This window comes from Dysidea avara, chromosome 4 (genome assembly GCF_963678975.1).
Source record: "Dysidea avara chromosome 4, odDysAvar1.4, whole genome shotgun sequence".
Lineage (NCBI taxonomy): Eukaryota > Metazoa > Porifera > Demospongiae > Dictyoceratida > Dysideidae > Dysidea > Dysidea avara.
In genome coordinates this window covers 37,667,616-37,681,145 of record NC_089275.1, presented here as the reverse complement: position 1 = coordinate 37,681,145, position 13,530 = coordinate 37,667,616, and the positions used below count along the sequence as shown (strand labels likewise).

The window sequence follows — 13,530 nt, the reverse complement described above, 5'->3', positions numbered from 1 at the left end:
TTTCTATGTCTTCGTATACCTATTGAAAATTACGTCACTACCATATGTACGTTTTTATGTTTTCTATCCTCTCCATAAAAGAACTCGCGAGGGAATCATCATCATTCACTAAAAGAATCACTGAACTCAAGTATACCGACTGAAGATTTACTGAACCCCGACTTTCTGCTAGCAGTAAGTGTCTACTCGTTGGAAGTGTAGCTAGCTAGTCGCTACTGGGCGGTCAGCTGTTTAGCTACGTAGCCGCTAGCTACTGTACGTACCTTCGAGTCTACCCGCTCGATAATGATTGCTGCCTATTCTGGATTGTACTTACCCATTTGATTTTACTTTACAGGATTATTTTCCTAAGATGTGCAGAACTACTCAAGTGTTTTGTAGCAGCCTGGTAGTGTTCCTACTATCCAGCTATACTACAGCCGTGGTACCATCATGGTTATCAGCTGTGTCATTTAAATGTCATGGTGAAGATGATAACTGTGCAGGAGCTCTTATTGATAAACAATGGATAGTCACTACTGCTTCATGTTTCAAAAACTGTTATGGTGATTCACCACAACGCTTTAAAGCTTTTCTAAATGTCCATGATAGAGGTAATAGGAGGCGGGCTTCTTTGAAGAGTGGCTCTAAAGTCTCTGTTGAGGATGTTTGGATACATCCAAATGACTCTATTACGTTTGCCAACAACATTGCACTAGTCAAACTTCAATGCCATGATCTCACTGTTAATATCAATGCTGACTTTACAAAAACTAATTGCTCTATGCCAATGGACTGTTCTACTCAGAATCTTTCTGGTTATTTACACACCTCAGGGAATAACTTTAGATCAAGACAACCAAGTTGGAAAATTGATTCAGATGGCAATGTAACTCTATCACGTTGTTCTGTTCAATTGGGTATGGATACCATCTATTACTGTGCCAATCAACCAGTTGCTGTCTCATCTAATAAAATGAGTGAATGTGTTAATAGACGAAGGATAGTTCCCACAACTCCAATCTGTTATCATAATGAATGGATAATATCTGTCATGCAGGGTAAGTCAACTGTGGTACATAGTTAAGCCTATAGCTATATTGCTACATATTTAGAAGAAAATGTAATGCTGGTTTGTCTTTTGATAATTGCAGATAACAAGGATGCTTGTGCATCACCCACTGATGCTCCTATCCCAACTGATAAGCCTAGTGATGACCCAACACCAACCAATGCTACAACAAATGAGTCAGCACCAACATCAACTCCAGATGAATCAACACCGACTGATGCTCCAACATCTATTGCATCAACCTCATCAACCTTCACTCCTATCACCTACACTGAAACTCCATCAACTGTTAAACCCCTTAAAAGCATTCAGCCTGTTGATATTGTAACTACAACACAAATAGTTGAACTACCTTTTGAAGTTGTAACACCTCAATCTACCACTGTAACCTCACCATCCACTGAAGCTGCAACTCCACAGTCAACTGAAGCTGTAACACCACAACCAACCAAAACTGTGACACCACGACCAACCGAAGCTGTGACACCACGACCAACCGAAGCTGTGACACCACGACCAACCGAAGCTGTGACACCACGACCAACCGAAGCTGTGACACCACGACCAACCGAAGCTGTGACACCACGACCAACCGAAGCTGTGACACCACGACCAACCGAAGCTGTGACACCACGACCAACCGAAGCTGTGACACCACGACCAACCGAAGCTGTGACACCACGACCAACCGAAGCTGTGACACCACCACCAACCGAAGCTGTGACACCACCACCAACCGAAGCTGTGACACCACCACCAACCGAAGCTGTGACACCACCACCAGCCGAAGTTGTGACATCACGACCAACCGAAGCTGTGACACCACGAACAACCGAAGCTGTGACACCACGAACAACCGAAGCTGTGACACCACAACCAACCGAAGCTGTGACACCACGACCAACCGAAGCTGTGACACCACAACCAACCGAAGCTGTGATACCACAATCCACTGAAGCTGTAAGACCACAACCAACCGAAACTGTGACTCCGCAACCTACCAAAATCATAACACCAGAACCTGTTACAACCTCAACAACACCCTCACAAACACCTGGTGACAATGGTATGTTCCTGTCTCTGTAAAAGTCCTAAATTGACATGTCATTTTGTAGTGGCATTACTGATTATGTGCACATAGTTAATGATGCCACTATTGTGTCCTTACTACCTAACCAGTAATTAATAAACAATAATATTACTTAGCAATGTAATGAATATATTTATGTTTTCTCTGTAGGATGTATGCTGATTATTGATAATGGAGAAGCTACTGTTGCTCACTATATTAATGATGGAGCTACCCTTGTAATAGAGTACACATGTAATAGAGGATATCACTTTTCTCTTAATAATAACAAATTAAGTAGAATTTGCATCAATGGAAACATGCCATCCAAGCCACCACCTTGTAAACGTTAGTCAAACTGTACTATTTTATTATACAAGGTATAATGTGTTTTAATTCTTTAGAAATTGCATGTCGTCCATTTGAACCTATTGCCAATGGAAAGATTGAAGTGACTGGACTAACGTATGCTTCAGTGGCACATTTTATGTGTGATCCTGGATATTATATCACTGGCTCTGCGATACGTAGTTGTGACACAGATGGTGAATGGAATGGAATAGAAGGAGTCTGTAAACGTAAGCACCAATAATTGTTTAACTGTTTTGTGTAACATTGTTTGTACTTATGTATATTTACATTGACATCTCCAATTGTGTTTCTTCAGGCAAATGTACAGTTCCACAGTCCATTGAGTGTAATGATGGAACACGAGTCTACCCAACTAAATCAGCATTTGCTGATATTGGAGATGTGGTCCAGTATAGTGTACCCAGTAGATATGGATTAATTGGGGACCCTCCCGTCTGTCAACCTGACTCAACATGGAGTGCACCTCCCAATTGCTTGAGTAAGTACAAACTACTCTTACTGTTGGCTATGCATGCATATTGGATGTTTTAAAAAATAAACCTTTGGCAAACTTAAAAGAAATTCTAATCACAAATATCTAACAATTGTTTTCGTTCTTAAGGACTGCCTGTTATACATTTTAAATCATGTCTGAAATTCTAAATTAATGTATATCTTTGTTTTTACAGAACTCTGTGATGAAAGACAAAACATACCTAATGCAGTAGTCACCATAAATCGTGAAATCAAGAGTTATACTCGAAAGATCACATGCAATGAAGGATATCAACCTGATGGTAGTGATGTTCAAAGTTGTTACTTTGGAATATGGACCCCAATCTTCAAATCCTGTAGACGTAAGGAATTTGTATTGCCTTAACAGGAGTAGTTGTCATTTATAAATCTATTTAGGAGGATGTAGTGATATTGCTTTGACCAATGGCAGTACCACAATGATGCTTGACAATCAGTTTGCTCTAATAGAGTGTGATAAAGGTTTCCACTTGGATCCTCCATTAGTGTTGATATCATGTAAAGAAGGAATGTGGCTACCATCCATTCCTACTTGTGTACCTGACCAATAAGGTAATGTACTGTCTCTGTACTCATGTAGCAATGCTAACTCATAAATTAAGTATTAAATGGGAAGCTTAGAAACCTTTTACCTTTTAAAAAAGTTAGATTTAAAAGTTCAAATTTTGTGATTAGTGATTTTGCATTGCATTCTGAGGCTTTATTGGATGTTGTCAAGGAGATATAAGACTGTCTTACCCATGCACACCTTATTAAATAAATATGAAAGTAAATTCTGATCAGGAGACCTTGTTTATTTATAACACCAAGATAACACTTGTTACAAAGACACCAAGTCCTAAATTTCAAATGGCTGTAGAAAAATGATACTGGGTCAGCTTACCCTTCTAAGACATCACATTATTATTTCTCACTCTTTGTTTAGTACTGAATATTTTCGTAAATGCACTTATATTATGACAAATTCCTACAAGTGTTTGTTTTACATGCACCACAAACCAATAGATCAGATTTGTACACATAATACATTGTTACATTTGGTTGAACTTTGTGTGTATGTATTCACAGACTTGTGATTCTCCTGTTTGAAATCTCCTTGAAAGTTTTGGCACTGACTGTGTACATACATGTATATACTGGTAAATTAGTATTTATTATATTTTACTGAGATGCTAAGTTGGCATCTATGTAGACTGTGTGTTTTGCTGTGTAAAAATATTTTGTACATAATGTTCTTGTATCTTATCTGTGTAGCTATCTGTGTGTATATATGTATGCATCAACTTGTAGCCACAACATCAGTGGCATAACTTGTTAGACAACCTGGCATTATTTCAATGCCTTAAAGTAATTGTTTGTTGTAACTTTACTCAATGCTAACTTAGCATTTGGATTGGATGTATCTATGTAGTTATATTGTGTAATAGTTCTGTAAGGTGTTATTTTACGTTTGATGTTTTTTGTACTAGTTATGTGCTTAATTTGCATGTTCATTTTTTAATTTTTATATTGAATATTTTTTAATGTAACTGTAACAATGCTTGAAAATCTGAATTTTAATATTGAATAAAAATTATTTCAAAATTATTCAAGTAATCTATGCGAATCATTTTGTTGTGAGTAGCTTAAATTTACAATCCTTCGTCCCTTCATAAAACATGAGAAGTTACAATAATATAAGTACTGGCCAAATGCAGACAAAATTCTGGATCACAGGCTGTACAGCTCCTCAGATACTTGCCTATAGACTACAAGCTGTCTGTTGACAAGTCACCACCTGGTCTGGGATTTTTTCTACATTGAACAGAATTTTAGTAACATGTTTGTGACTTCTTGCGGCTTGCAACTGCTTGAAACACTTGATGGTGTTGAGTTCTAGCATTCTAGCTGAACTCAACAAGTCATGCCAACTTACATGTATATACATCAGTGTAACATTGTTGCAATTATGTTGTGAATTAAAGGTGCCAAATAAATTATCATTCTTGTCTTAATAGTATCTATACCTACCATTTGCTTATATGTAGCCACTCCATATAAAATGATAGATTAGTAGATGTAAAGTCTTAGGCCACTCCAAATATATTCTCTGTTTCCCATCCACCGCCCTCATCTGGTTACTATTATCCTGTATTCTTTCATTATTTTCCAGTTATTGCATACTGACAGACTCAGTAAAAGCTATCTTGAAACAGTGTCAGCAGTGCTATCACATCGGCACAGACCTCATGTCTGTGCTATTTTGCAACTTAAAAAGGAAAGAACAAGCTTAAGCATGCTTTTATGCAGCTTTTTATGGTTGTGCTAGGCAAATAATAGCTTGAAAAGCTGCCAACATTGTAATGAAATAATGGAAACTGTGGACCGCCCACCTGCATGCAAATATGCCTGAGCCCAGAACAGAAAACAGAGAATTTATTTGGAGTGGCCTTATCATAAAGAAGTGTGCTTACAGGACTCAACTTTGATAGTGAGGTTAAGCTCTTAAGATGTCTTACATACTTAATATAATTTATTTAACACACCTAGGCTACTGAGTGCACACCCTTTGTTCCTAACTGTTTAATATACCAGGAGCTATCATAATTCTGTGTTGAATTTGTTTACAAATTTCATATACGTAGGTATAACCTTGCTTGCTTGGGATGGTTCACAATTTATGATTATAGAATATCAAAAAGCCACAATACAGTATTTATAGCTACTGTACAGCAATTTATAATCCAATTTTAAGAGTGCAATGCAATGATTGATATGTGCATGTAATCATTAGCATTCTGAAACTTATACAGTTACAGTTAATTACTGCCATTACACAAATGAGCTTCTGGGATTGCTTCAGTAGAGATCTGTACTTGTGTTATGTATTGTGGTCTTTCTTAAGTTTCATGTTTTCAACAGTGTCAGTTTCATTGAAAGTCACACTCTCATCACGTATCAATTTGTGCATTAGCTCATGACAAAATTATATCTGGAGGTAATATACTTACCTAGCTATGTACACACATACATACCTTAACATGAAGTACTGTGGTGGGGTAGCATTCCACATCCATTGGTCTGTGTGTTTTGTACTGTATGCAATTGGCATTGATAAGACCTTTCTCATGTTATCAAATGATTTAACATGCATGGCTATCTACTGCCATACACAATACCTTACTAGTTCACAAGTGTCCTAGTGTTTCACTGATCAGGTACACTATGACCATGTGCGCTGCAGCTAAACTTTTTGCTTTGGCTTCATGTTGTGCTACAGAATGGCCTGGTAATTGTAGTTTCAGGGTTTGATGCTATAACTGAGGACCAGGTGTTAACTGAGGAACAAATAGTAACTTTCCTTGTCACCATAACATTCCAGTACTGTGACCAGTCACGTACGACTCAAGCGAGTATTCTATTATTTGAATATTCAGTGACTATTTGAATATTTGAATACCATTTTGGGTATTCGATATTCATTTCAAAGGAAATAATAACATCAGGTGTATAGCACATAAAATTTCTTGATCGCACATACAGCTTTGTAGGTGATCAATCATTTTGATAGTGCATTTATATGTTAATTGTACATTGGATATCAGTGCTAAGGTTTTGGTACCAGAAGCTTAAGTCTAACCTGAGCCTCATCAATTTTGTGAGATACTCACAGTGTACTCCAGGTCTCCATGTAAACAACTGCAAACTACATGACCAGAACAATTAGCTATATACAAATCATGAAGTCACTCAGTGGAGTTGTCCAGTTGGCACAGTAATTGCATGTAGTGATGTAATTCTTGTATACAGTACCTGAAGGTGTTTAGTGTGTATGTACATACATACGTATGTACATATATAAAGCAAAGACAAGTCCTTGAAATTCAAATAATTTATTTATAAATCATTAATAATTTTACTGATAATGTACAATTTATCATGGTGTCAGTCTATAGAGATTTTAATGGCTGGCCTACATACACTCCTAAGGATTTTGTTTTCAATAAGTTTTTATCATCAAAAAGATTTCAAATTCAAGACTTCTTTGATCTCTTTACAACAAAAGAAAGTGATAAATATAGCTTTTCACCACAGCCTCATTTAGCAACAAGTGAAAAGGAAGTCAGTCTCATACTCTCATTGTTTAAATGTGTATTATATATCCTTATAAAGTGGTTGCATAGTAACTGTCACAATTTACTCATGATTTTGTAACTGCAGCAGTTTAGCCATTGTTATACAACTTCCATTGATAGGACAGATTTTAGAAATAAATTTATTGTTGCTTAACACAAGATATTGTTGTCAGTATGTATAGCTTTGATATCTGTACTGTAACAGAAACACATTGATCTGTTGAAATCAACTACCCTTCTGGTAAATGTACTACATAAAACATGAGAGAATTCTGGCCAATGACAGGAACATGGTCAAATAATCGTTAAAGGTTACAATAATTATTACTCATTACCTATAGAGATCTTCAATTCCTTTATATCACATTGGAGAAACTTGAGAGAAAACTTTCTTGAGGAGAGTATGATCTAGTAATGTGTCACACAGTGTATGATTTGCATGTGTATATACCTAAAAGCTGAAGAACATTAATTTCCATTATGTGATAGTATTCCAGGCTATCACCCCTCAAGCACTTGCCTATAGGCTACAAACTGTCTGTGGATCAAATCATCACCACTTGGTCTGCTGCATTCAAAGAGTTTTAGTACATAACATGTTTCTGACTTCCTACTACAGAGGCTTTCAGCAGCTTTCTTTGTGGGTCACCAGTGGGATAGTGAATAAAACTATTTCTTTCACAGTTTACACATACAGTACGTATCTACCATGACTATATACCACATTACCACTACAAATAATTATAGCTTAGCATTACAGACTGCTAAACTATATGTAAAGCATTATAGCTACGTAGGCATTCAATCGCTTACTCACTGTGATGAAGGCAACTCAGCTACAGGTCACTTATTCCCGCTGACCAAGTCCTAAAAGTAGGGGGAACTCAAGCCATATTGTGTTAATGAATCAAGAAATAAATACCACACACACACGTACACACGTCACACTCACACACACATGCATGCGTTTAGTGTTTGACAGAGTGCCATGGATTGTTAAGGATTCTATTTACCATCCTCATCATGTCATGACCAAATTTACTTGTTCTTAAATGCAGCATAATTACTTGTGACGTATTAAATGCTTTGACTTTTAAAGATTTTTTACGCATGTAGACTCCCTGCCAACACATCTGTTAACATTTCATTGATATTATTGAATATTCAATAATTCTTCCCTACATAAAGCATACAGTATGCAAGTACATGTCATCATGTGACCCACTTGGATTTACCATCACAATAGATTATAATCATTATATGAAACATATTGATGCATTTATAATTATATATATATATATATATATTGTGTACACAGGCCTTTAATTAAAGTTTATAATTATACATACATGTTAAAGGATAAAACTGTTCAAGTGTCATGTGTAAGATTAACATCATAACAACAGCTACTACTATACATATAAAATATTGTACAAATCACAAGACTTTGCTTCAAGACGAGTTGGATGTATATATTTCTGACAGTGCTCACAGGTCTGTAAATACATGCATAAGATCCTAAATACACATTCAAAAGCTGTACAAGATGCATACACCAATGAAAAATGATCAAAATCAAATGCATGAAAGGGTATGCTAACCTAGCAAATAAGACGTACCCAAATGATTTTGCAATACTTCATTCCTATTTAGCTATCAACATCATATAGCAATGGATGTACGTATGACCACAAACCATAAAGCTAACTCCTATTAGATTCTAGTAAAAAAATAGATTTCTTATTAATATCCTTAACTGGTCTGATATGAACAAGTTGTACAGAATTAAGTCAATGCATGGGGGAACATTAGGTTAAGTAATACATTACCTTATTGGTCGGGTACACAAGTAGGAATAGATGGTAGCCACATTCCTTCTTTACATGATATCAACACTAGTGGAGGATCCAAGTGGAAACCTTTATCACACTCCATTAGAGCAAACTGATTGTCAAGCATCATTGTGGTACTGCCATTGGCCAAAGAAAATTCGCTACATCCTCCTAAATAGATTTATAAATGATAACTACTCCTATAAAGGCAATACAAATTCCTTACGTTTACAGGATCTGAAAATTGGGGTCCATGTTCCAAAGTAGCAACTTTGAACATCACTACCATCAGGTTGATATCCTTGATTGCATGTGATCTTGCGAGTATAGCTCTTGATGTCCCGATTTATGGTGACTACTGCATTAGGTATGTTTTGTCTTTCGTCACACAGTTCTGTACAAGATAGTTAAACTGCAGTTATTTGCTGTCACAAGAACACATAAAATGTGCCCAAATTTGTGAAAAAGGGTTCTCCACACACATCCAGTCCTATTAACTTAAAAGACCATAACATTGCTTCAAAGAAACATGCTGACTTGAAAGTTTAGTAGTTAGGCTTATGTTCAAATTTAACATCTATTGTATTATCCAATCTGTAGTTATCAACTGTCAAGATTGGTGTAATAGGTTAAAGACCCTTATTCGCAATCTGGTCACGTATTAGAGTCTATAGCTATACCGTGGATCTCTCTATTTCTCAAAAATGCGTGCATTTAATAAATTGTATACATATATCTTAATTCATTGGATACATTCAACAAGTTCTTATAGTGGTTGTGTCTTTCCATTGAGCAACAATAATGATGTTGGCCATAGAAAGTTTTTAGGGGAGCCATTGTGAAAGTTTGAAAACCTTTGGGGGGAGGGGAGGGGAGTAGCAGTAAAGATTGGCATTGTTGGTTTTAATAATATGGCATCAAGTTTTTTCAGTTATTTTAAAGCCATATAATCCTTCAGGCTAGGTTCTGGGGATTGCACCCAAGAACCCCCTGGGAATTCCCTTATAATGCATTTATACGCTGTACATGCCCTCAGTTCTAGAATCACCAAATATATCATCTGCATACAAGAAGCTCTTACTTACTCAGACAGTCTGGAGGGGCACTCCATGTTGAGTCAGGTTGACAGATGGGAGGGTCCCCAATTAATCCATATCCACTGGGTACTCTATACTGGACCACATCTCCAATATCAGCAAATGCTGATTTAGTTGGGTAGACTCGTGTTCCATCATTACACTCAATGGACTGTGGAACTGTACATTTGCCTGAAGAAAACAATAGACATGGAGATATTGGAGGACATGTATGCACACCTCAACAAATGCTTACGTTTACAAACTCCTTCTATCCCATTCCATTCACCATCTGTGTCACAACTACGTACTGCGGACCCAGTGATATAATATCCAGGATCACAGTTAAAATGTGCCACTGAAGCATACGTTAGTCCAGTCACTTCAATCTTTCCATTGGCAATAGGTTCAAATGGACGACATGCAATTTCTAAAGAATTAAAACACATTATACCTTGTATAATAAAACAATAGAGTTTGACTAACGTTTACAAGGTGGTGGCTTGGATGGCATGCTTCCATTGATGCAAACTCTGCTTAATTTGTTATTATTAAGAGAAAAGTGATATCCTCTATTACACATGTACTCTATTACAAGGGTAGCTCCATCATTAAAGTTGTGAATAACAGCAGCTTTGCCATTGTCAATAATCAACACACATCCTGCAGAGAGAGTGCAGTAAAGCCTTATTAAATGTAGTATTTTAATTCATTACAGTGCTAAATTTAAGATGCTATTATTGTTCGTTTAATTAGTAAGAACATTGTTACAGTGGTATTATTAACTATCAACATAGTTAGTAATGCCACTACAAAAATGACATATCATTTTAGTGATATGAGCGTACCACCATTATCACCAGGAGTTTGTGAGGGTGTTGTTGAGGTTGTAACAGGTTCCAATGATATGTATTCAGTAGGTTGTGGAGTTACAGCTTCAGTAGAATGCAGTATCACAACTTCAGTTGGTTGTGGTATCATAGCTTCAGTTGACTGTGGTGTCATAGCTTTGGTTGACTGTGGTGTTACAGCTTCAGTTGATTGTGGTGTTACAGTTTCTGTTGATTGTAGTGTTGCAAATTCGGTTGGTTGTGGTGTCACAACTTCGGTTGACTGTGGTGTTACAGCTTCAGTTGATTGTGGAGTAACAGCTTTAGTTGCTTGTGGTGTCACCACTTCAGTTGGTTGTGGTGAGACAACTTTGGTTGACCAAGGTGTTACAACTTCAGTTGGTTGTGGTCTCACAGTTTTAGTTGATTGTGGTGTTGCAACTTTGGTTGGTTGAGGTGTTACAGCATTGGATGGTTGTGGTCTTACAGTTTCAGTTGGTTGATGTGTCACAGCTACAATTGGCCATGGTCTTACAGTTTCAGTTGATTGTGGTGTTACAGCTTCAGTTGGTTGCAGACTTACAGTTTCAGGATTTGGATTTGCTGTTGATCCTGACTGGGTAGTTGGCATTGATGTAGTATTTGATGTTGGTGCCAGTGTTGGCTCATCAGTTGATATATCAGGGGTTGGTGTAGGCTTATCAGTTGGGAGTGGCGCATCAGTGGATGGTGTACAAACAGCTTCGTTATCTGCAATTATAAAATGCTAACATTACATTTTCTTTCAAAGTATGTACATAAATGCATAGCAATATAGCTAGTACCACAATTGACTTACCCTGCATGACAGATATTATCCATTCATTATGATAACAGATTGGAGTTGTGGGAACTATCCTTCGTCTCTTAACACATTCACTCATTTTATTAGATGAGACAGCAACTGGTTGGCTGGCACAGTAATAGATGGTATCCATACCCAGTCCAATAGAACATCGTGATAGAGTTACATTGCCCTCTGAATCCATTTCCCAACTAAGCTCTCTAGATCTGAAGTGTTTCTTTGAGGAATGCAAATAACCAGAGTGATTTTGAGTGACACAGTCCACTAGCATTGAGCAATTAGCTTTTGTGAAGTTAGCATCAATATTTAGAATGAGATCATGGCATTCAAGTTTGACTAGAGCCAAATTATTGGCATATGTGATTGAATCATACCTCGGATGTATCCAAACATCCTCAACAGAAACTTTGGTACCATTCTTAATCCTCCTTTTTCCTTTGACTGGGATATTTAAAAATGCTTTAAAATGCTGTAAAGTACTCCCATTACATTTTTGGAAACATGAAGCAGTAGTGACTATCCATTGTTTATCAATAAGAGCTCCTGCACAGTTATCACCTTCACCATGACATTTAAATGACACAGCTGATAACCATGATGGTATCATGGCTGTAGTATAGCTGGATAGTAGGAACACTACCAGGCTGCCACAAAACACTTGAGTAGTTCTGCACATCGATATATCTTGAAAAAAAATCCTGTAAAATAAAAGTTGAAAAGTAATAAACCACTGAGACAAAACTTCCTGATTGGGGCTAAATATCTAATAGATAAGGATACTATAGAAACTATAGGCAAACATTCTGCGCTCAGTGAGTATTATTATATTGTACAAATGTAGCTACATACTTACTGCAACCAAAAATTGATGAGCTATGAATCTCCAACTGTTGCACAATGACTATATAGAATACTTGAGTAGTTTTGATCTATTTGAAAATGACAATAATTTTGCTACACTATAGAGTGTTCTTTTATAGTGCTAGTTTAAAAACATATAAATGCGTAACATAGTGACATCATTAAATGAAAATTTTGAACACACACACACATCTTAGCTAATTGCTTTTATGTACGCTGTATTATCAGAATTGGCTATGGAGGTTATACAGATGACCAGTGTATCAGTGTACCAAACTCTATTCAAAAATACGAGAAGAGAGAATCTCATAGCCACATGTTCATTTACCATGGATGAACCTCTACATATTCAATAACAGTACTGTTTGGGTTACTAGCTATATTTGTAAGGTTTTACATTGTAAGAATGACAAATTTCTTTGATATGGCTAGAAGGAACAATGCAGTTGCTAGCCACATGTGTGTGCATACATGACCCATTGCGTGGTATTACTTCATTACATTTTACATGTATCTATTGATAACACATGCCTACGTACCTACATTAGCTAGCAATACTCAATCGAAGTGTATCCTTAAATCTTTGATTTGCAAAGTTAGTAAGTCTACACTGTAACACGAATAGTCTCAGCTACGTATAAGTGTATATAGTAATGTATTATCGAGTTATTATACTGTAACTATTGTATTCGCTTATCTTATAAACCACAGATATGTGCTCCATAAGTCATATGTTCCAAGTGATGAAAGTTAGAAGGGCTTCTTCAATTCATCACATTGCAAACTGATTTGTAAGCAAGGTTTGGATAATAATCGTACAAAACTCAGATTAAAGTTAACAACAAACACATTAAAGTCATTTATTAGACAAGCATTATAGTAATGTCTAACTATAGATATCAGATTTTCAGTTTATAATACTGGTATTAAATGATGTGCATGGTTACATATGCTATTACTAGTATAT

The 13,530-nt window shown here is 36.5% G+C and overlaps 2 protein-coding genes across 2 annotated transcripts; one reads left to right on the top strand and one right to left on the bottom strand.

Annotated features, from left to right (window-relative positions):
* Positions 1–50: 50 nt before the first annotated feature.
* On the top strand, positions 51–4,592 carry LOC136252020 (uncharacterized). The gene is made up of 9 exons (XM_066044359.1): positions 51–174; positions 338–1,040; positions 1,134–2,117; positions 2,292–2,468; positions 2,525–2,698; positions 2,788–2,970; positions 3,161–3,328; positions 3,384–3,557; positions 4,074–4,592. Exons 2-8 carry the CDS (start codon positions 353–355, stop codon positions 3,554–3,556), a joined length of 2,547 nt encoding a protein of 848 aa, XP_065900431.1. The 5' UTR covers positions 51–174; positions 338–352; the 3' UTR covers position 3,557; positions 4,074–4,592.
* A 3,834-nt stretch (positions 4,593–8,426) lies between these two features.
* Positions 8,427–12,629, bottom strand: LOC136252016 (uncharacterized). The gene is made up of 9 exons (XM_066044350.1): positions 12,556–12,629; positions 11,697–12,400; positions 10,877–11,608; positions 10,515–10,691; positions 10,285–10,458; positions 10,038–10,220; positions 9,179–9,346; positions 8,950–9,123; positions 8,427–8,616 (listed from the first exon to the last, which is right to left on the bottom strand). The coding sequence occupies exons 2-8, from the start codon at positions 12,376–12,378 to the stop codon at positions 8,951–8,953; spliced, it is 2,289 nt and encodes a 762-aa protein (XP_065900422.1). The 5' UTR covers positions 12,379–12,400; positions 12,556–12,629; the 3' UTR covers positions 8,427–8,616; position 8,950.
* Between the last annotated feature and the right edge of the window lie 901 nt (positions 12,630–13,530).